Raw genomic sequence first — 23,502 nt, 5'->3', positions numbered from 1 at the left:
CCAGAAGAAGTGGTGGCCATTTCATCAGGCAAGGACAAGAATTCCCTTCCAGCATGTGAGCTTCAACGAAAGGGTCTTACCAAAGGAACAGGGAGTCCCTTGAAGGCCCATGTGGTGTCTGGGGGATGTGCCTGCACAAACTCAAGTATTGCAGAGCCAAGTGCTGGACTAGAAACAGCAAAGGACAGAGAGCAAATAAAACTCATAGATAGATAGATAGATAGGTCTGGGTCTATGGAAGGGTCTGTATAGAAGGATAGATGGGTCTGGATGGGAATGGGGTGTCAGCCCCATCATCTGCAATAACCAATCCAGAACATCTCTCTCCTGCTCTCCCTCCCTTCCCTACTGCACCAGAGGGAGGTTCCTGGTGGGAGGTATGCCTGGCCTTCTCGCAGTAGCACCTGCACCTGTGGCAAAGCAGCAGTGACAGCTGAGTAAACTGAAGTTGGAGCGATCATATTATACCTCTGGGCACAGTAGCTGCAATTGAGAAGGCAGAGCTGTCACCGTGGGCTTGGAGGCATATTGATTGATGATGGACAGATATTCTAGCAGAAACAGCACTGGTCACCACTGCCAGCTGCCAGACAGTTTCTATTCTAACCTCCTGCTTCCAGTTGCTCGAAAATTGCTGGAACTTTGGGGCTGAAATTTCCCAGGCATGGGCTCCTTTCGTGTGAATTGATATCCAAACGTTTGAGCAAAAAACTGTCAAGCCATTTTGGAGTTCAAGGAGAGCTGGGGGCCAAAGGGGAGTACGCTTTTCTCATTATTAAGAAAAAAATCATTGGACTTTTGTATAGCACCTTGAGCACTGACACAAGCGGGGATAGGCCACTGATGTATGGTATGAGACATGTCAGTGAGAATGTATGGGCATCAGGCTGCGTTATGGCCTTAGTGAAACACATGTGCCAGATAGTTAACCACAGTCGCCTTAACCATAGTCACTGCTCCTGTCAGAGTCAGTGGCAAAAGTCTCCCTGGCTTCCAAGGGATTGGTCACAGGATACATTGTCGCTGCAGTTAGCCTGGAGGCTTGGCAACTAGGTCTGAGCAGCCAGGTTAGCCTCGTCTGGGTGCGAGTGTCCCCACTGCAAGGCCCAAGCTGTGCTACTGTGTCTTCACTCACCCATGTGCCTGCGGCACATCCCATGGTTCCTTGTGCTGAGGAATCGTTCGTGGTTACTTGCAGAGAACTTGTCTGTCCTTTGGGGGGAGTTGTGGGAAGGCCCTGGAGGCTTCGTGCTGGGAGTGCATTCCTCCCAACGACATGGAGCTCTCTAGCTAACTAGTTCCACTTTACGGGCTTTATTGCTAGCTAAAAACTTAGGATATTGCATTAAAAACTGTTAAGAAAAAACTACGGTTGCCTAACTGAGCATTCCAGAGCCACATAACCTTAACTGCCCTGTGTGTGGGTATTGCCATAGGGCAGGGGTCAGCAGCCTTTCAGAAGTGGTGTGCCAAGTCTTCATTTATTCACTCTAATTTAAGGTTTCCCGTGCCAGTAATACATTTTAACATTTTTAGAAGGTCTCTTTCTATAAGTCTATAATATATAACTAAACTATTGTTTTATGTAAAGTAAATAAGGTTTTTAAAATGTTTTAGAAGCTTCATTTAAAATTAAATTAAAATGCAGAGCCCCCCAGACCGTGGCCAGGACCCAGGCAGTGTGAGTGCCGCTGAAAATCATCTCGCGTGCCGCCTTCGGCACACGTGCCATAGGTTGCCTACCCCTGCCATAAGGTGTTTTTTGCTGAGCATTCCAAAGTCACACAACCTAAACTCTGCCCTGTGTGTGGATATTGCCAAAGGGTGTTTCTTTACAAATGTTCTTTTGCCAGCCGGGGGGGGGGGTGGCAGCGGGGCCATATACTAGCCTCTCAGTAGATTCCAGGGGAGGCTCCTGTCCCATTGGCACTGGGGCATGCAACTGGCCTCACAGCGCTGGCATGTCTGGTTGCAGACCCAGCATTTGTTCACGCCCAGCTCATCCCGGACAGCGCCGAGAGGAACGACGACAAGCTTTACTTCTTCTTCCGGGAGAAATCAGCTGATGCCCCACAGAGCCCTGCTGTCTACTCCCGCATCGGGCGCATCTGCTTGGTATGTACCTGGCTCCCCACGGCGCCCCCTGTTGGGAGTGGCTGGGAGTTCTCCCCACAGACAGAGCTCCTGCTCCATTCTCTACAGTGCCCCCAGCTGGGACTGGAATACCAGCAGTGTCCCCTACAGACTGAGCTGCTGAAAGGAGAAGCTAGGATTTGAATGGAGTAGCTGGGAGCTCCCCACACAGCCAGCGCTCCTGCCCCATCCCCACAGTGCCCCCTGCTGGGAGAGGCTGGGGCTGGAGTACTGGGAAGCCCACCACAGCCAGCACCCGCTATCCCACTCCCCACACCACCCCCTGCTGGGGGAGGCTGGGCTGGAGTACCAGGAAGCAACCCACAGCCAACACCCCCTGTCCCGCTCCCCACAGCACCCCCTGCTGTGGGATGGTGGGCTGGAGTAGCTGGAAACCCCCAACAGCCAGCGCTCTGCCCCTCCCCTCAGCACCCCCTGCTGGGAAGCCCAAGCTAGCAGGACGAGCCTAGCTCAGTTCTGGTTGCCCGGGTGCCTGAGAATGGTATTTCCTCCCCGGTTTAGAATGACGACGGAGGTCACTGCTGCCTTGTCAATAAATGGAGCACGTTCCTGAAAGCCCGGCTCATCTGTTCCGTGCCAGGACCTGACGGGATCGAAACGCACTTCGATGAACTCCGTAAGGGCCAGTGGGCAGGGTGTACTAAGGCGCTGCCATGGGGCGCGCCGGGCAATGAGGTATCTGGGAGGGACAACGGCTGACTATGAATGCCAGAGGTGGTAGCAGGCAGAACCTCTGTGCTGCCCGAACTGTCACTGCAGGCTGCAGTGTCTCTGAGCAAGGGCACCGCTCACATCAGGGCAGCACCACATCTGGGTCCCCAGCACCTTCTGGGAAGCTCACAGGGGCCTTCCTGTCCAGCCAGGAGCCTCCCTGGAGCTGTCCAGCAAAGTCACTCTCGGCAGAGGCTGGGAGGCAGTGCAGCCCGACAGCTTGTCAGCGCCTGCTATGGCATGTGATGGATGGGCTGCACCCGCGAGCAGGACGTGCCGTCCCATCGCCACCTGCTTCCCTGCACTTTGCTAACCTAGATCAATTCCAGATGGTGCCCAGAGGCTCCCCTGGTTCCTCTCTCCCCAGCCTGCATCTTCCCCACTGTTGCACGCTCTGCAACCGAAGCATCCCTCATGCAGCAGCGCCCCCGGCATAGCCCGGTGTGCCCCCCAACAGCCAGCACTCCTGTCCTGCTCCCTACAGCGCCCCTTGATGGGAGAGGCTGGAGTAGCTGGGAGACCCCCACAGCCAGTGCTCCCGTCCCGCTCCCCACAATGCCCCCTATTCTCTTTCCATCTGCCCTGTGTCCCCTGGTCCCTGCAGAGCTCTGGGCATCTCTCTGGCTGTTGATACTTTCTCTTCTCCCCTCAGAGGATGTGTTCATCCAGCAGACCCAGGACGTGAAGAACCCCATCATCTACGCTGTGTTCGCTGCCTCTGGGTGAGCCCACCAGGAGGGGTTGGGGAGGATCTCCCTGGGAGTGGAGGGGAGAGACGCTGTAGCAGGGCCTGGGGACGACATGCAGGGGCCCCCTGGCCACAGGCCCCTCACGCATTGGGGATGAGCGTTTCTGGATCTCACATGAGCAGAGAGCTCGAGGTGCTGTCCCAGTCCGACTGGGTGGGTCCCTGCCAGGCAGGTCAGGGCAGGGAATGGGTTCAGGGTGGGTCTGACAGAGGTGCCCCCTAGGAATAACGTGATGCTCCCCCCTCCATCCCCAGGTCTGTATTCAAAGGCTCCGCTGTATGCGTGTACTCCATGGCCGACATCCGCATGGTCTTCAATGGGCCCTTCGCCCACAAGGAGGGACCCAACTACCAGTGGATGCCATACACAGGCAAAATGCCCTATCCACGCCCAGGCACTGTAAGTATGATTGGGGCCTCCTGCCAGAGCGCCCGGCAGGGCCAGCAGCAGGGGAGCGGGGGTCTTCTGGGGATGGCTGCAATGATGGGCACTGGAGGTGTGGGGCGGGGGGCACAATCACAGAGTGCCCGCCAGTGCGTGTGTCTGGGCAGGGACCTCCCCTGTGCAGAGACTCTGATGCTGCCCCCAGGAGTCCTGGGACCTGCCCCACAGTGGGGCTTACAACGATTCCCCCTCGCCAAGCCAGGGACTGAGAGGGGCCATGGGAACTGCGTGAGGGCCAGTTTGGCCCTGTGGCTGCCTGGCCGCCTGCTGTGTGGAGAGAGGGCGTCAGTGTGTGGGGCTTTCAGCCCAGCACCACCCCATGCTGGTCTCGTGCCAGGGCTTTGCCAGCCCCTGCACCAAGGGCACCCAGCCTGATCTGCCAGGGGAGAGGGTCCCCCTGTACCACAACCCCAGGCCTCGGCAGAGGCAGGGGCAGTGCACAGGGGCAGCGCGGTGGGCAATGGAGGAATCAGAGGCTCCCCATGAATGGGGCACAAGTGAGATGATTGCCGTGGGTCGGGGCTCATGGCACCAGATGCTGGCTGCAGGATGGGTGTGCCGATGCATTCAGGAAGGAAGAGGTGGGAAGAACAATGCCCAGGGGCATGAGCTGTCCTGGAGGTTGGGTGGGGTGGGGGCCATGCCCTGGGGATATGGGGGGGCCGTGCCATGCGGTGAGGTGTCCTGCAGAATGGGTGGGGTGGGGGCCATGCCCTGGGGGAATGGCGGGGCCATGCCATGCAGTGGGGTAGGGGCTGTGCATCGGGAGGCGGGCCATGCTGTGGCGTGGAGGCAGGGCCGGCGCTACGATTTAGGCAGCCTAGGCATTTCCTAGGGCGCCAGAATAATTGGTGGGCGCTGTTTTGCCGGAGGGGGCAGCAGGCGGCTCCTGTGGAGCTGCCGCAGTCGTGCCTGTGGATGGTCGGCTGCTCGCGCGGCTCCGGTGGACCGCCCGCAGGCACCACTGCAGCAGCTCCACCGGAGTCGCGGAGCACCGAACCCTCCACAGGCACCACTGCGGCAGCTCTACCGGAGCTGCGGGACCAGCGCGCAGGGCGCCAAAATTGCCGTCCGCCTAGGGCGCTCAAACCCCTAGCGCCGGTCCTGGGTGGAGGAACCATGCCTCAGGGGACAGGGCAGAGGTTGTGCCATGGGGTGGGGTGGGGGGAAGCCAGACCACGGGTGAGAAGTGCGGGGAGGCCAGGCCATGGTTGGGAGAAGGGAGGTTGGGCTATGGGGTGGGGCTGGTGTCTTACCTGCCCACTCTGTGTTTCAGTGTCCCGGAGGCACCTTCACTCCCTCCATGAAGTCGACCAAGGATTACCCAGACGAGGTGATCAACTTCATGCGCTCGCACCCGCTGATGTACCATGCTGTGTACCCCGTGCATCGCCAGCCACTGGTCGTGCGCAGCAACGTGCACTACAAGTTCACCACCGTGGCCGTGGACCAGGTGGACGCAGCCGACGGGCGCTATGAGGTGCTTTTCCTGGGCACAGGTACCCGCAGACGTGCGCTGGAGAAACACACAACATGGACCCACATGGGCCATGCGGGAGGGCATGCTGCCCGGCACTGGGCACAGCAGGGAGCTTAACCCGCTCTGGGCCGGCTCGCCAGGTCAGCGTTGCCAGGGCTGCGCTCCCCGCTCTCCTCGTCAAACGTGCCTGGCGACCAGCTCGTTGACAGAGGAGCCTGGCAGAGAATTCCATCTGGAATCCCCCCCACCCAGTGGCTGCCCTATAGCCCCTTCCGGGGGTGCAGCAATGGAGGCCAGGCTGTCTATTCAGGATGAATGGAGTAGGTGCCCTGTGGTGACGCCAGCCTGGCACAGAGCCAGGGAGGGTGTGGGGATCTGGAGGTGAGTGACCAGCCCCTCCAGGCTCCTGCCATGGGGTCAGAATCAGTCCCCAGAGAACGTGGTGCCCTCAGCAGGGACTCAGCCGCCAGAACTGGGCCGCACCAAGCGGGGCTGCAGGCGTGGCAGGGTCTGCTCTGGCTGTCGGTTCCCCACCCCTCATGGAGTGATTGTGCCAGGATGATGCCCTGGGCAGACCCCAGCCCAACCCTGCTGGGCAGCCTGGCGCTTGCTGGGCCACATGGGGCCTGAGCTATCTGGGGCTGCCGGGGCAGGGTCTGTGCCAGGCCCCCGGGAACCAGTCTGGGGGCAGAGGGGCTCCTTTAATTGGGGGGCTCGTTTAACTGGGGGGTTTGTTGTGGCAGAGTGGCTGATGCTGCCTCGGCCCCTCTCAGGGAGCCAAGCCCCTGGCTGCCAGCCAGCCTGGGGAGCCCAGCCAGTGCCGCCACGCAGGTGGCAGGGAACGCTAATGACCCAGAAAGATCCCGTTAGCTAATGGATGTGCCGTCTCCTGGCCAGCTGTTCTCTCAGTCGCCCCTGCACAAGGAAGCCTGGCCAAATTCTCCCACCACCTGTCCCGTCCACCAGGGAATTTCCTCCCTGCCCCACCATCGGTGTAACGAATCGCCAGAACTCAGCTGTTCCTTCCCCCAAGGGTGTGGGAGGTCACCAGCGGGACCTGCAGCAGGCCTGTGGGATGGTGAGGCGGGTCGGGCCAGTGCATGGATGCAGACGACTGCGCTGGCAGCACTTGGTGGTAGTGAGGATCTCCCGCACCTATGCCCCTACACTGCTGAGGGTGGGATGCCCAGCAAGACGTGGGACCCCTCGCTGCCTGGGCAGCCCTGCCTGCTTGCCAGTTCTCTCCAGACCAGCCTCACTCTGCATTGCGCAGCTATGTTCTGTTCATCCGCTGCTGCACTCGCCCACAAAGGCAATTGGTTTGCGTGAAGGGAACTGAGCTGTCCCTCCCCCAGTCAGCAGCATGTGCTCTGAAGCACTGGGCAACCCACGGGTGAGAGGCCAACCGGTGCCATGTGCACACGTTAGTTGGAGCAGCACAATCTGTGCGCGGGGCCCATCTCTGGGTCTCACACCCAAGTCAGAGCAGACACCGGCAGCTTTTTGAGTTCCTCCTGCTGGGTGCTGCCTGCAGGGACCCCGCCTCCCCCTGGCAATCCTCAGAGATCCCCAGCCAGGCGCAGCGGCTGCTGGAGAGATCCAAGCACCGCGGTTCTGACGGTGTCCCTGAGACAGCACTGGGCAGCTCCAGGGCTGGTGGATCCCCCCAGGGAAGATGAAGTTGTGGCTCTGGGGTTCAGTCCAGGACCCAGAGCCCTGTGCTGGCTAAGAGCCTTGTGCTGATCCAGCCTCAGCGTTTTTATAAAGCCGTGTTGGCAGGTTGGCCTCTCACTTCCCACGCCATCCCCATCAGCATGGCCCCACACCTCAGGGTGTGGCAGTGGGGAAGGGTCCATCCCGCGTGGTGCTGAGTGCCAGCTTTGCCTTGCAGATCGCGGCACAGTCCAGAAGGTGATCGTCCTCCCCAAGGACGACCTGGAAACAGAGGAGCTGATGCTGGAGGAGGTGGAAGTGTTCAAGGTAACGACTCCTGGGCCCTGCACGCACTGCGCTGTCAGGCCTTGCTGTGCCCCCCTCCCTCCCCCGCCATGGCCTGGGACAGTTTTCCCTCCTTTGCCCCCCGCCTGGAGGAACCTCCCTTCCTCCTGCTGCTGCAGGGACAATGTGCTGCAGGCCGCCACTGCAGCTTCATCTGTGGCTTCCCAGCGGGCACCTGGGCCCTGCTCCAGCACTTGCTGGTGTCAGTAGGGGGCATTACGGGACCCACGGCTTCTGACCTCCGGCATAGTCAGTGGCAGGGGGTGAGTGCACCATTTGGCTGGCTCCACAGGAAGGATAAGATCCCTGCTACTGCAGCTTGCTGGGGGAGTGCTCCAGTAGATCATGTGCCAGCAGCCTGTTCCCAGTGCTAAGGGGCCGGGGTTGGAGCCCTGGCTCCCCGGGGCATGTGTGGATGCTCCAGGGAGGGGGTTTGATTCCAATGGATTTGTTTCTGACTGTCTCAGCCCTTTGCTCCCTGTGATCGAGAGCAGCTCCAAAGGGGCTGAGTGGCCCAGTCTAACCACCGTGTGTCACGGAGTGTGGAGGAGTCAGGGCACTGCACCTCCGGCTTCCTGAAATTCACCATGACTCTCAGCCAGCCAGTAAAACAGAAGGTTTATTTAGACGACAGGAACACAGTCCAAAACAGGTCTTGCCGGTACAGACAACAGAACCCCCTTTAGTTAGGTCCATCTGGGGCCTGCAGGGAGGCCACAGCCCTGTTGGTCAAGGCCCCCCTCGTTATTTTTCAGTCAGCCCCAAACCTGAAAACTTCCTTCAGCCTCTCACTCAGCTTCCCCCTGGCTCTTCCCCCGGCCTTTGTGTTCTTTGTTCTGTTTCCCGGGCAGAGGTGTTACCTGGCCTCCAACCCCCCTCCTGGGTTCTCAGGTTACATGCTCAGGTATGCTCCCTTCCCCAAGGCAGGCAGTCCCAACTCCCCTGCAACCTTCCCAGGTTAATACTCCCCCCTCAGCATTTAAATAACCCATCAAGAACATTCCCACTTTGTCACACCATGCTCCTATGCTCTCATTCCAGGTTCCAGCCCCCATCAAGACTATGACCATCTCCTCCAAGAGGGTAAGCTGGTGGTGTGCTGAGGTGGGGTCCTCATGGGAGTCGCCCACCCGGCACAGACGCCAGCCCAGCCATGGCACTCCCGCCTGCTGAGGAGGGACGGAGAGTTCATGTGTTCCTAGTCAGACAGGGACTCTCCGAGTGTCCCAGGGGCTTCCACCTTCAGATGGGCTCTGTCGCTAACTCGCAGGGGTGGGCGGGGGAAGGGCCACTCAGATCTGAGCTCCCAGCCCCGCTTGCAGGAGCATCGGGAGGCCAGCTTGGAGGGAAATGTGCGGGGCACCCCAGAAACCCGCTTGCTCTGCCTCCACCAGCCCCGGGGAGGGGGGATCTGCTGGGAAGGGGGAGTTCCCGCCCATTTCCGGACAAGTGCTGCGCTCTCAGAGAAGCAGCTCCTCCTCGATCCCAGAATCCCAGGGGCGCCCAGGCCAAGGGAAGACAAGTGGGTTTGGCACCTGAGACAGTGCAGCGTCTGCAGCAAGGGGGCATCTCACCATGTCCTCTTTGCCTCCCACAGCAACAACTGTACGTGGCCTCAGCCACAGGAGTGACCCACCTGGCCCTGCACCGCTGCGACGTGTACGGGGAGGCCTGTGCTGACTGCTGCCTGGCCAGGGACCCCTACTGTGCCTGGGACGGCAAGGCCTGCTCCCGATACTCAGCATCCTCCAAGAGGTATGGCCCAGCTGTGCTGTGAGGGCAGTTATACTGGGGGCCCGGCACAGGGCGAAGCAGTGCTAGAGGGAGGGGCTTTTATATAGGGGGATCCTGCACCCTGCACGGGTTCTCATACTCACTGGCTGGGTTTGCCAACAGGGCTTTGGTGCTGGGAGGCAGCGTGTGGGGGCAGAGGACCCCGTATCTTTGATGAGAGGCAGAATTGGGGCTCCGCCCCAATCCCCATGGTACCTGGAGGGGGATGACTAAGCCGCGCATGATGCAGCCAATCTCCACCTACAGGGCTACCCCAGGTAGTTGGTGGTGCCCTGAGACTGTGTGCAACTTTCCATCTGTGCCTTCTCCCCCTTCCACAGGCGGAGCAGGCGCCAGGATGTCCGGCATGGTAACCCCATCCGCCAGTGCCGGGGCTACAACTCCAACGGTGAGTAGGGCCAGCCGGCCACTCTGCCCCTCATCCCACCTATGGCGGGTACGTCCGGGACACAGGGGATGGAGAAAAACAGGGTGGGGATGTGAAATATGTAGATTAGATGTCCTGATCAATAAATGAGTTGCAAGGTTGGATGGATGGATGGATGGATGTATTTGTACAGGGATGGATGGGTGTGTATGTACAGGGATGGATGGATGGGTGGATGTGTATGTACAGGGATGGATGGATTGGTGAATATGCTGGGTGGATGGATGGAGGAATGGATAGATGGATATGCTGGATGGGTGGATGGAGGGATGGATGGATGGATGGATATGCTGGGTGGATAGACAGAGGGATGGATGGATGTGCTGGGTGTGTGGATGGATAAGCTGGGTGGGTGGACAGAGGAATGGATGTGCTGGGTGAGTGGATGGATGTGCTGGGTGGGTGGATGGACAGATGGATAGGCTGAGTGGATGGATGGATGTGCTAGGTGGGTGGATAAAGGGATGGATGTGCTGGGTGGATGGATGGATGGATGTGCTAGGTGGATGGATAGAGGGATGGATGTGCTGGGTGGATGGATGGATGGATGTGCTAGGTGGGTGGATAGAGGGATGGATGGATATGCTGGGTGGGTGGCTAGAGGGATGGATGTGCTGGGTGGGTGGATAGAGGGATGGATGGATGTGCTGGGTGGGTGGATGGATGGATGTGCTGGCTGGGTGGATAGAGGGATGGATGGATATGCTGGGTGGGTGGATGGATGGATGGATGGATATGCTGGGTGGGTGGCTAGAGGGATGGATGTGCTAGGTGGGTGAATAGAGGGATGGAGTAGAGTGAGGGCTGAATGCATACACTGGACGGCTGGCGGTAGATAGAGTGCAGAGGATGCTGCAGTCCCCTTAGTGAGGGCAGGCAGCTGGGGGCAATGGCTCTCCCAACTCTGTGGGTAGGGTCAGGTTCGCAGCGTTGTGTTGATTCCATTGCCCAACTTCCCATCTCCTCTTCCCCATTCCAGCCAACAAGAACACGGTGGAGGCCGTCCAGTACGGGGTGGAGGGCAGCACGGCCTTCCTGGAGTGCCAGCCCCGCTCCCCACAGGCCACCATCAAGTGGCTGCTCCAGAAGGACAACAGTGACCGGCGGAAAGAGGTAGGAGGGCACAGAGCTAGAGGGTGCTTGGAGGGAAAGACCCTGCAGCCCACTGCCTGCTGTCTGGGGCAGGGGGCCAGGCTGGCATAATGAGGTGCTGCTGGTTGGGACTGAGGCGGTGGGGGAGGCTTGCATGGGGCCTGTCTCTAGTCTCCCCCTCCTCTCCTCTGATGACCCCCCACCATACCTGACTGCATCTCACCCATTCTAACACTCTGGCCTTTGGCCTCTCTCCCATCCAGCTGCGCATGGAGGGCCGGGTGCTGCAGACAGAGCAGGGGCTGCTCCTGCGCTCCCTGCAGCTCTCAGACAGCGGTCTCTACTCCTGCACAGCCACGGAGAACAACTTCAAGCACACAGTGGCCAAGGTGCAGCTGCACGTGCTGAGCAGCGAGACCGTGCACAGCGTGCTCTTCCAGTCAGAGGCGCCCGCCCTGCAGGCTGACGGCGACGTCTCCTCCTCCGTGCTGGGCATGCGGGCTGGCCTCCCTGGTGTCCCCAGCCCCCACTACCAGGACCTGGTGCAGCTCCTCACCCAGCCTGAAATGGGACTCATCAACCAGTACTGCCAAGGCTACTGGCGGCATGCAGCCTCCGGCCACAAGGAGGCGCTGGCCAGCCTCAAAGCCAAGGAGCTGCAGGACGAGAAGAAGCCTCGAAACCGCCGGAATCACCAGCCAGACATGGACCAGCTCACATGAAACCGCCACCAGGGACTTTGTAATAACAGTGCTATATTTTTCCCCCCTTTTAATATTAAAAATATCTATAAATATATATATAAATATATATATACACACACACTCCCCCCTCCCTTTCAAGACAGTATTTATTTGTAGGTTGTACATAGTCCATGGGAGACGCGGTCCCACCCCATTGCCCCATGGCCCTCTGGGTAAGATAGCCAGGTTCCCAGAGGCACCCTGGCCAGCAGCTTGTCCTTTTCTCTTCCTAATTTCTATGGTACTGTAAAATAAAAGGCAGGCACTGAGCATAGGGGTGGGGGTAGGGTAAGATCCCCTCCCCTAGTCCCTCATCAAGCCAGAAGCTCTTGATGCTAATGTAGAAATGGGCCAGCACAGGACCTTCTGCCCACTCTCTGGATGCCAAGCCAGAGTGCTGGCACCTGGAGGGGCCGTTTTCTGTCTCTAGCTGGGGGGAGTGTCTCTGAGCTGAGGTGCCATTGGCAGAGCTACCATGTTCCCTCTCCCCCTGGCATGGGCCCTGCGGGGGAGCCTGAGTTTGGTCTGTTTCCCACCAGTGCCCTTGGCATGTGTGCTGGGCCTGAGCGGGAAGGGATGGGAAGTCCATGCTCGGGGGGTGGGGGAGGTGGAACTTCTTGGCCACTGACAATATCCTTCCCCTGTTGGCACTGGACAAGGAGGGAACGGGCAGGGAGAGAGAGAAGTGGTCCCCTCAAGGGTACAGGGTCCCCAGGAACCTGGCACCCATTGTGCATGCACGCCTGATGGCCCATCATTCCTGGCGGTACTGTCCAGGCTGGGTGCCTCTCGAATGCCCAGGAAGGCACCATCGCTGGGCTAAACCCCGTGGGGGTCAAGGGCACAAGGCCAGGCTCTTCCACCCACCGCTGGCCACGCGTCACTCCTGCGAGGCGTATGTCTGGGAATGATATCACAGGCTCAGCCTGGGCTGATTGGTGGCTGATGTGATGCCCTCCAGGGGGTGGCGCTGCAGTGGTCTAAAAAACTGGCTAAGTGGCTGGATTAAGTCAGGGATTCAGGAAGCAGGAGGGGTGAGGATGTCAGCTGCAGCCGTGCTCCTCTGGTGCCAACTGCACCCAGCAGGCATATCCCTTCCTGGGCTCTGCTGCGGTGGCACCTTGGAGGGTACTAGGGAGACTGGGTATAGGGGCCAGGAATGGCTGGGGCAGACACTCCTGCCTTTCCAACCCCCGAGGTGAGAAGAATTCTTTTTGGCAGGTGGGGGTGAAGCAAGGAAAGGACAGAGCAAGTAGGGGAATGAAGTGCGGGGGGGTGGGGCGGGGAGAGCAGAGGCAGACAATGGGTACCTGGACAGCCAGGTCCCCCCTACTGAGTGAACTTGGGCAAGTCACTCCCCTCTCTGTGCCTCAGTTTCCCCATCTGATTACTTCTCATTATTTATTAAGCCATGGCCTCACTGCCAGTGGACCTGGCCGCATCAATGTCTCTGCTGTGTGACTTCATGACGGGGGAGTGTCAGTATTGAGTTGTGAGGCATTGTGGGTAGTGGAGTCCTGGGACACACAGTCGCTGCCCTGGGCCATGTGTGGGACCTGAGTAGTGGGTTTCCTGGCAGCTACACTGTCCCAGTCATGGGGACTGGGAGCTAGTGAAGAGTGTATGCGGGGGGGGGGGGGGGCAGAGAGATGAGAGGGTGAAAAAAAAAGGAGTCATTGGGAGGGGGGCAGATTGGCTGAGAGCACTGCCTGCATTCAATCCCTAGGCCTAGTGGCCACAGCCACACTCACCGTGGCAGACCCCAGAGTACTTGCAAATTGGACTAACAGGCACTTCAGTCACTTATAGGGATGTTGGGGGGGGCGGGAGAGGCGGTGTTACAATAGTGCCTCTGCTCCACAGCTTAAGTCAAGACTCCGAAATTGCCCTGGGAGCTGGGGGGAGGGGAGGAAATTGGCCTCCAGATGCTTGGGGCAGGCATTGGCTGCTGCTGCTGCTGCCACCATAGGGGTTTTAAGACCTGTGATCAAAGCACCTGCCTAAATTAATTGGTGGGGCGAGACAGAGCCTGGGGTTTACCCTGGCTCCCCTGCTCCCAGCCTGTGCTGCCTGGGTTCACCACTAGAGGCCAACCTCAGCCCTGGATTCAGCAGGGGGCCCCAGCTCATGGGCTCACAGAGCCGCTGGCATGTTGTCCACACCACCCCAATAGTTCAGGCCAAGTCCGTGGCTGGTGCAAAGCAGCGCGGCGTCACAGCCTGCCATGGGTGTTGGTGGGGCTTCGCCCCCTTCCCACCAGCTGAGGATCCAGCCTTGGCCCCTCCGGAGTCAGGTGCCCATCCACCCACTAGTGTGGCATGGTCCCAGCACACACAGGCACTCCATGGCTGCTAGCAGCTGCAGCACTGCCCGCTGAGGAAATCCAGGCAGGCCGGAGCAGCGAGGCCAAGCAGGGCAGGCACTGCCCCCCAGACAGCGCACAGGGAGGTTACTCAGACTCAGCACAAGGAAGCTGGCCCAAGAGCTGGGGACACAAAGAGGACTGGGTGTCAGTTTGGGAGAAGGCACCATTAGCCACCAGGGTCACTGCCCCACCCGAGCCATGATTCGTGGGCACAGCCACATCCAGCCCTGGCACTACACACTGTTAAGGCCAGGTGTCTGGCAGGGGCAGATAGAAGCCAGGCCCCTTAAGCATCTTCAGTAAAAGCTAGACAGTCCAATGGAAAACTACCCCTAATTTCAGATGAGAGAAAAACGTGAGATGGTCATCACGCTGGGACACACTTCATCCTGCAATTCCACCACAGTCAGAGTGCCCGGCACCCCAGGGGCTGTGCCCATCTCTAGTCACATGACAGGCATCTGAGAGTCATCCGTTGGTTTTCCTCTGAGATAACAATGCCGAGTTCCTTACCCACACACACCCCCTGATAGGGCTCCACTCTGCCCAAGCAGATGGATGAGGGAGCAAAGCATCCTGGGGTCAGCTATGCAAACTCCAAAGCAGGAAGTCAGGCCCTGAGAGCCCTGCCCCTTTGCTCCCAGCTAGTTGCAACTCAAAAGGGTACACCATGGGGCATAGGGACAGGCAGGGAGAGCTCACCCTTGCCAAGCCAGACTAGTAAGGAAGGAATTGTGCCCTTTGCATCCCAGTGCGCCTAATGCCTGGTGTTAACCACTTCGAAGCGGGCCGCTTCTGTGATTGAGTGGCCCACGCTTATGTGGTGTGTACTGACAGGTACATACCAGGGCCATGCCCATCCATTTCCCTCACCCCAACCCCCACCCCATGGGACAGCTGCCTGCGCTAGTTCAGACCAAGTGCATCTGCTTTCTGGTGTAAATAGTTGTAAATGGCGAATATAATGGAAGCGGAGCAGGCAGCAAGGCTGAGCTCCAAGGCACATCACACCTGTAATGTGAACTTCCTGTGGCTGGGAACAAACTAATAAACACTGGCTTTGTTTATGGAGACCCTGCCTCTTTCTTCGGCCTTCTCTCAGCCTTGTTCTGTCTAGAAGGGCCTTGAGCTAGTGGGATTTCTCTAGTGATCAGAGCAACCCACTGTCCGGCTGTGCCAGTGCACATGTAACCCAACCGGTACACTGTGTTATGAGTCCCCTTCTACTGGCTACTCCCATAGGAGGATAAGAGTTTACTATTGCTACTAATGGATGGAGTTGCTCCTTTAACTCACATACTAGCAACCTAGGCTTTTAGTGCTGACGGTCCAGGGTTTGATGTCCAACAGTGATTCTTGGGGGGGGCAGGAGTGAGTGTTACATGTGGCCATGTGCTGTGCAGCCAGACACCATGGTCCCCGGCTAAGCACGTGTGTGGCATCAGGTACAGCACTCAGGCGAGCCTGCTCCAAGCTCAGTAAACGAGAGGAGACAATTCATCACTCAGCCACTAGAGGGTGACAAACCCTGGGGCAGAGCCCATTCCATCCAGTAGAGGGCAGCAGTGAATGTAATACACCTCAGACCCCACTTCTAAACAGCTGGTTAGCACGTCTATGTAGTGACACTGTGGGCAAATGCCAGAGAGGGACACCCCCCCACACACTGCGCCACATCAGACGGTGACCCCCCCCATGAGAACAGCACGACCTCTCAGTTTTGGGCAGGGAGGCTCAGAGCTGCTCCCAAGGCAGAGGGCTGGGCCAGCACCATGCAAGTGGGTGTTTCTGCATGCAAGAGAATTGCTTGGAAAAAAAGCAGCTGCAAACAAAGCAAAACACTGCAAAATTCACTGCAGTTTCCTTCGCAAAAAGCATTCAAAATGAAAAATGTCAGACTTTAGGGGGACGGTCACTTTCGATTAATTGGGGAACATTCCTGGTTTGGCATATTTGAAACATTCATAACATGGGCTGGGGCAGATGAAAAAAATCTAAAACTGTCGTTCCATTTGGGTGTGGAAAGCCCTTTTCGGTTTTCCCGACCCACTTGCCTAGGCAAAGGGGGACGGGGGTCACCCAAATGTGAGGCCCACTTTGATAATTATCGCATTGAAATTTTCATTCCTCCCCGCCCCGCCACACCAGGAAACAGCTAATGAAATTAAAACATTCCTTTCTTCTGCTTTTTTCCCAAATGCTGAGTTCTGCACCAGTTCTAACACTGACCCTGAACTGGCGCATCCTGATTCCACTGGCAGGGCCCAGGAGATGGGCCTGAGGGCCCAAAGAGGGATCGCATGGGGCACACAAACCCTCAGGCGGTGAAGCCAAGGTCTACACACTAGGCCATCGGTTAGCAGCTAGTGCTTCCTACCTACTGTACCCCAATTCAATGCTAGGGACGAGGACTAATCCTGAGCCAGGGCCAGTGGGGGCCTGAGCCTGCTCCCCCTCCTCCCCTCTCCCCCCCCCCCGGCTAGGCCTGATTTTGTCAGAAAGGAGCTCTTACCCAAACCATCTCCCTGGCTGGAGCACATGATCCCCGCAGACTTGCTCTCCCCTCCAGTAAGGGAAATACAGCCACTGAGATCTCCACAGTCGCTTCCAGCTCAGTCGAGGGAACATTCCCGACACCGATCACCACCCAGCGACAGCTTGGGGCAGAGTCCAGGTAGATCACCCTTGACACTGAGCAGACTGTTCTGTCCATCCAGGACTTGCGGCACCGCTTGTTCTCAAGGAACGAATATCAACAGGACTGCGGTGGGCGTTGCCATCGGTCCTCATCTCGGAGACGGTACCGCAGTCAGTCACGACACTATCATCAATGCCGTTCCTGCTCCGACTCCCGCTCCAAGTCTCTGCCAAGACATCGTAGCCCCGAGTGTCGATCGCCAGCATCTCACCATCGCGGGTCCACCCATTGAGGCTGTTCACAGAGCAGCTATTACCATCGATACCGATCCTCCACGTCAAGATCGTGGTCCCGTGGCTGTCATAGGTCCCAGCACCACTGCTCCACCCAGTCCAGAGACAGCAGCAGCTCTTACGCCAGCCCAGTCTCCATTCATAGCAATCCTTCGATGGGCCAGGCCAGCCAACCCGGAGAGCCGGCCCCACTGGTGCCACAGCAGATGCAGTGGCACCGAGTGTCATGGTCAGCCCAATGGTACCATTGGGCACTGTGGCCACCAGTGCAGCCCCTGGTGGGAGCTTGCTCAGTGGCCGGAGCTTCGGAAACACTGTTGGCCACCCTCTCCAGACGCCTAGAAAGGAGTCAGTGGGACGTATGTCCTTGGCACCGTGCCCGGAGTCCAACCAGGTGATGGACCCTCCGTTGCCAGCCGACACCCAGAGCACCGCACTGGCCTCTTCGCCCTGCCTGGAGGAGATGATTGTGGCCCCGACCCCCCCTCCATCCTGCAGGAGGACTTCAGGGGCCACCAAGAACTCTTAAAGAGGGTGGCAGCAAGCCTACACCTCCAGACAGAGGAGATGGAGGAGCCCTTGGACTCCCTGTTTAACATATTGTCCCCATCGGCACCGGGTAGGGAGGCCTTGCCTCTTCATGAAGGGGTGGCTAAGATTTCAAATGCCCTGTGGCAAACACCAGCCTCGTTGGCCCCGATCTCTAAAAAGGCAGAATGCAAGTACTTTGTACTCACTAAGGGGCATGAGTACTTGTATACTCACCTGGTGCTCAACTCTCTGGTGGTTGAGTTGGTCAACCACAGGGAATGGCAGGGTCAGTCAGCCCCGACCCCAAAGAACAAAGACTCTTGGAGACTGGACTTTCAGAAGGAAAATGTATTCATCTTCGAGCTTCCAGTTACAAGTGGCAAACCATTAGGCTCTCCTGGGCCAGTACAAATTCAATCTGAGAGGCTCCCTGCCTAAGTTTGAGGACTCCCTCCAGAAGCGTGATAGGAAGGAGTTCAAAGCACAAGTGGAGGAAAGGGCAGAGGCCGCTAGGGCGTCCCTGCAGGCAGCCTCGGATGCTGCAGACACAGCTGCATGATCAATGGCCTCCGCGGTGTCCGTGAGACAGGCGTCATGGTTCCTGCTCTCTGGGCTGTTCAGCGAGGCGCAGTCTTCCATGCAGGGTCTCCCATTTGACAGGAAAGCTCCGTTTGCGGAGGAAAAAGATACAAGGCTGCATGACATGAAAGACCCTCCAGACTCTGGGCCTCTATGTCCTGGATCCGGCAAAACCTAAATTCAAGCCACAGCAGACTCCCACTCAGGCCTCCCTCCCGAAGTACGAGGCTGCCCGTAAGGAGCAGCGGGACTATAAAAGAGGCCCTCAGAGGCAGTCTCAGCCTGCCCCCCAGCCTGGATCCTCCAAGGGCAAGCAGGCAGGGAAAAGGCATTTTTGATGGGATGCTCGGGGGCGCCCTGCCAGTCCTTATCAGAGATCCACCCTCAATAAAGCTTCCCTTCTCCAACCGATTGTGTGCTTTCCTCCCAGAATGGTCACGGCTGACCTCAGACTGATAGGTCCTCAACACCATCTCCTGGGGTTACACCCTCCAATTTACACCCAACCACCTCCCACCCCTGTCCCTCCAGAACCCTCTTACGAAGCTCTGCTCGAGCAGGAGGTGGGGCAGATCCTAAGACTAGGAGCGATAGAGGCGGTGCCCGAGGAGTTCATGGGCAAGGGGTACTATTCCCGTTATTTCCTTATCCTGAAGGCCAAAGGGGGGGCTCAAGCCCATCCTGGACCTGCAAGGCCTGAACCAGTACATGGTGAAGCTCAAGGTCCGCATGGTCTCTATCATCCCCTCCCTGGATCCCGGGGACTGGTACGCTGCCCTCGATCTACAGGACTCATACTTCCACATCCACATATTCAAGGGGCACATGCGCTTCCTCGTTTCGTGGTGGGAGAGCATCATTACCAATTCACGGTCCTCCCGTTTGGTCTGTCCATTGCCCCCAGGGTGTTTACAAAATGCATGTTGGTGGTAGCAGCCTACCTCAGACGGTGGGGGGGTCCAGATATTTCCCTATCTGGATGATTGTCTTGTTAGGGGCACCTCCTGGTCGCGAGTGAGGGATCACGTGGCGCTCCTCCTGTCCACGTGCACCGCCTTGGGCCTGTTGGTAAACAACATCAAGTCCACGTTAGTCCCAGTCCAATGCATAGAATTTATCGCAGCGCTCCTGGACGCAGCGTCGGCCAGGGCCTCTCTCCCACCAGAGAGATTCAAAACCCTGAAAGGTCTCATCGACTCCATCACAAGGATCCTGGTGACAATTGCCAAGGTTTGCCTGCAATTCTTGGGTCACATGTCAGCGTGCACGTACGTGGCCCGTCACACCAGACTCAGGATGAGGTCCCTCCAGCTCTGGTTGGCCTCGAAGTTCTCCCAGGCCACGGACAGGATGGACAAAGTCCTCACCATGCTAGACTCTGTGATTGGCTCCCTACGGTGGTGGTCCACTCCAAACAACGTGCTCCAAGGGGTCCCATTCGGAGTCAAGGCCCCGTCATTGGAGCTGGTATCTGATGCATCCGGCCTGGGTTGGGGGTCCCAAGTCGGGAACTTTCAGACCCAAGGCCTATGGTCAGCTCAAGACCTGACCCTACATATAAACATCAAGGAGCTCAGGGCGGTGCAGCTGGTATATATGGCCTTCCACTCACACCTGGAGGGCAAGGTAGTCAGGGTCCTCACGGATAACACTGCCTCGATGTTCTATATCAGGGGTCAGCAACCTTTCGGAAGTGGGGTGCCAAGTCTCCATTTATTCACTCTAATTTAAGGCTTCGCGTGCCAGTCATACATTTTAACGTTTTTAGAAGGGCTCTTTTTATAAGTTTATAATATATAACTAAACTATTGTTGTATGTAAAGTAAATAAGGCTTTTAAAATGTTTAAGTTTCATTTAAAATTAAATTAAAATGCAGAGCCCCCCAGAGTGGTGGCCAGTACCTGGGCAGTGGGAGTGCCACTAAAAATCAGCTTGTGTGCCGCCTTCGGCACCCGTGCCATAGGTTGCCTACCCCTGTTCTATACCAACAGGCAAGGCGGGGCCCGATCCTCTGCCCTCTGCCATGAAGCCCTCAGGCTGTGGGACTTTTGCATAGCCCATGACATCCACCTGAAGGCCTTCCACCTACCGGGCGCCCAGAACAAGAGGGCGGATCACTTGAGCAGGGACTTTTCCTCGCAACACAAGTGGTCCTTCCACCTGGAATTGGCCCACTGGTTCTTCCGAAGGTGGGGAACTCCTCAGGTGGACCTATTCGCAACTCAGCAGAACCGGCGATGCTCCTGGTCTGCCCCAGGGGGGGCCTAGGGATGGAGCGCTAGCTCCAATGCCTTTCTCCTGTCCTGGTCAGGCCGGCTTCTCTATGTCTTTCCCCCATTCCCTCTAATCAGCAGGGTCCTGGAGAAGATAAAGTCAGACAAGGCCTGGGTCCTCCTGATTGCCCCGGCGTGGCCCAGGCAGCATTGTTACGGGACCCTCATGGGCCCGGCGGTAGCTCAGCCGTGGCCATTGTCACTCCGCCCGGACTTGCTCTCTCAGGACCAGGGCAGACTTCTCCATCCCAACCTAGTGACTCTTCACCTTACGGTGTGGCTGCTCAGTGGTTAGGTGGAGAGGAAAGGACGTACTCAGAGCAAATTCAGTGTGTCCTTCTCTAAAGTAGACGGCCCTCCACTCGCTGCACTTATTTGGCCAAGTGCTCCCAGTTTTCGAGGTGGGCGGTGGACCAGAGTGTCCCCCCAGTGACTACACTGATCGAACTTATCCTTGATTACCTCCTTCACCTGAGGGCCCAGGGCCTCGCACCCTCATCAGTCAAGGTGCACCGACAGCCATATCAGCCTTCCATCCACCGGTGCAAGGGCACACGGTATTTTCCCATGCTATGACTGGCTGGTTCCTTAAGGGTTTGGACTGTCTTTTTCCTTATTCTACACCCCCAGTCCCACAGTGGGACCTAAACCTGGTGTTGGCTCATCTCACTGGGCCCTCGTTTGAACCACTGGCCACATTCTCCTGGTCTCACCTCTTGTGGAAGGTGGCCTTCCTGGTTCCTATCACATCGGCCAGGCAGGTCTCGGAGCACAGGGCCCTGACCTCTGAATTACCATACACGGTCTTTCATAAGGACAAGGTCCAGCTCCGCCCACACCCCATGTTCCTCCTGAAGGTGGTCTCCACCTATCACATGGGTAAGCACATTTTTCTATTGGTCCTCTTCCCCAAGCCTCACGTGTCCAGTGAGGAGCGCTGTCGCTGCTATCTCTAGCAGACTAAGCCGTTCAGAAAGTCCTCACAACTGTTCGTCTCCTCGGCTGAGCATGCAAGGGGCCAGGTGATTTCCACTCAGCGGCTTTCCAATTGGATCACTTCAATCATCCATTCCTATTATGAACTGGTGGGTGTCCCCCCGCCACCCATTGTGAAGGCACACTCAACTTGGGTGCAAGCCTCGTCAGCTGACTTCATGGCCCACGTCCCCATCCAGGACATTCATAGGACCACCACATGGTCTTCGGTTCACACGTTCACCTCACACTATGCAATCGTCTCCCAGACCAGGGAAGATGCCGGGTTCAGCAGGGCTGTCCTCCATCCCGGGAACTTGTGAACTCCTACCAACCTTCAATAGATATAGCTTGGAATCACCTACTGTGGAATACACATAAGCAATCACTGGAGTGGGGACCTCACAGCCCTGTCCTGGGCGGGACAAGGGCTGGGATGCAGGGCCCGGGTTGGCACTGGGCCAAGGTGCTGCAGGACAGCTGTGCATCTTGGGCAGGCGTTGGTGTGGCTGCTGGAGGGAGCAGACCCCGAAGAGACTGAACCCAGGGCTAGGGGAGTGGCCCAAAGAGTGGGCAGGGGGCATGGCCAAGCTGGGCGAACAGGACATCCCCTCTTGTGGGCTACAGCTAGAGGCCATGCTAGAGGGATGCTCTGCTGGGTGAAGTTAGGGTGACTCGGTCACAGCTGTATGGGAGACTCCCTGGCTTAGATTCTGGCTGGGGTTTATCATGGGGCCCAGGAAACGGCCTGACTGTGAATCATACCATTCTGAGTGTGGCTATTCCCTGAGGCGTGGAGACTGGGACAGAGTAGGTGAGGAGACTGGGGGTTGGCCAGTGAGCTGGGGCGTGGAAGACACAGGACTGAGTCCAAGACAGGTTGGCAGGGTTGGAGCAGAAGGGGTCACTTCAGAGAAATGGGCAGAAGGCTCTGGGCCCACTCCTCCACAGCCTGGCATGGACCATGTGATTCCTGGGTCTCCCCTTTCCTCTGCAGTCAACAAATATCTGTGAAATCTGCTGGCAAAGTGGGTGTCTCATCCTCCCTCTAGTGCTGGGCCACCTTAGGTCTGTGCAGTGGATCTAAATGTCTCAACCCTGCTGATGACTTATGAGGGTGTCAATATGGTGCCAGAGGATGGAATTTCTGGTTTTTCAGGTGGCTTGTTTGTAGCCCTAGGAAATTACACCGAACACACAATGTTAAAAGAACATCATTAAGGTTGCAAAGACAGGCACTTGAAATGCCAGACTTGAGATTGCCTATGCACCCTCAGGTCAGCCCTCGTGTGCATCTGCATTATAGCAATGGATACAATTCAAATGCAATTGATTATATGCTCACACTATTTTTTCCACTGGAGACCTGCCCCATGCAGCGCACAGGCTGGCCCTGTTCTGGGGGAGAACTGGGGTAATGTAGGACTGTGAAAGTGAGCAGTGATTAAGACAGAGGGGGATTGCAAGGAGAGAAAGGAGGGGCTCATGGTTCAGGCCATTGAATGCTGCCCTGGACAATTAGATTCTGTCCCTGCCTCTGCCCCTGAGTTCTTGTGTGATGCTGGGCAAGTCACTTAATCACGTAATTTCACAGGCATCACTGATTGTCTCTGCTAGATTTGCAGCCATGCTGAGCCCTGGTGGGGGCAGCTGAAGGCAGGGGAAGCTGTGCTTTGAATGCACAGCCAAAGCACTGCAGCAGTGCAGAGTTCAGGGAGACCTGACCCTCTGACAACCAGGAAATAGAGAGCTCAGCTCAGTCCAACTCCAGCTTCTGGGAGCCAGGAGATGCAGCGTGAAGGTGCACGCCCACCAAGGGCCACCCGCTGTGTTGTGTTGATGCTTCTAGAATAGATGGGCCCAGAGAGCCCAAGGTGTTAACATGACCCAGTCACTGTCCAACACTAAACAGGGCTCAGGGATTGGAATACAGTAGTCCCATTGCAAACCCACTGGGAAATTCATGCCGAGGTTTGGAAGTGTCTTGATCAGGGTCCACTAGACTCAAAATGACAAGGAGCAGACCAGGCCCTAGAGCACTCACCAAGCTGCTTTTGCAGCATGTGGAGCTTTGACAGAGCCTCGCTTCATCAAACAAGCTGGGGCAGGGGGAATAAAAGAGGTGGGCTGGCATGCAGGTCTGCCCGGTTCAGCCCAGCTGGGAGACAGGAATGCTCGTCGCCTTCTCACTTTTGCCAAGCAAATGGGCACAGGAAGCAAATCAGTGAGAACAATTCACTGGGAAGGGCAGAGGT

At 57.4% G+C, this 23,502-nt stretch overlaps 1 protein-coding gene across 3 annotated transcripts in view; it reads left to right on the top strand.

Annotated features, from left to right (window-relative positions):
* SEMA3F (semaphorin 3F) overlaps positions 1–15,028 on the top strand; it is a 105,175-nt gene extending 90,147 nt beyond the window's left edge. For all 3 annotated transcript variants that reach the window (XM_050958647.1, XM_050958645.1, XM_050958646.1), the window contains 11 exons: positions 1,976–2,115; positions 2,656–2,770; positions 3,518–3,587; positions 3,869–4,013; positions 5,335–5,557; positions 7,430–7,518; positions 8,578–8,619; positions 9,134–9,291; positions 9,651–9,718; positions 10,737–10,870; positions 11,113–15,028. In XM_050958647.1, the coding sequence (XP_050814604.1) occupies positions 1,976–2,115; positions 2,656–2,770; positions 3,518–3,587; positions 3,869–4,013; positions 5,335–5,557; positions 7,430–7,518; positions 8,578–8,619; positions 9,134–9,291; positions 9,651–9,718; positions 10,737–10,870; positions 11,113–11,571 (1,643 nt within the window). In that variant the 3' untranslated portion in view covers positions 11,572–15,028. The remainder of the gene's footprint in view (positions 1–1,975; positions 2,116–2,655; positions 2,771–3,517; positions 3,588–3,868; positions 4,014–5,334; positions 5,558–7,429; positions 7,519–8,577; positions 8,620–9,133; positions 9,292–9,650; positions 9,719–10,736; positions 10,871–11,112) is intronic.
* The last annotated feature ends 8,474 nt before the right edge of the window (positions 15,029–23,502 follow it).

Source organism: Gopherus flavomarginatus, chromosome 6, assembly GCF_025201925.1.
Source record: "Gopherus flavomarginatus isolate rGopFla2 chromosome 6, rGopFla2.mat.asm, whole genome shotgun sequence".
Lineage (NCBI taxonomy): Eukaryota > Metazoa > Chordata > Testudines > Testudinidae > Gopherus > Gopherus flavomarginatus.
This window is presented reverse-complemented; position numbering and strand designations above follow the sequence as displayed.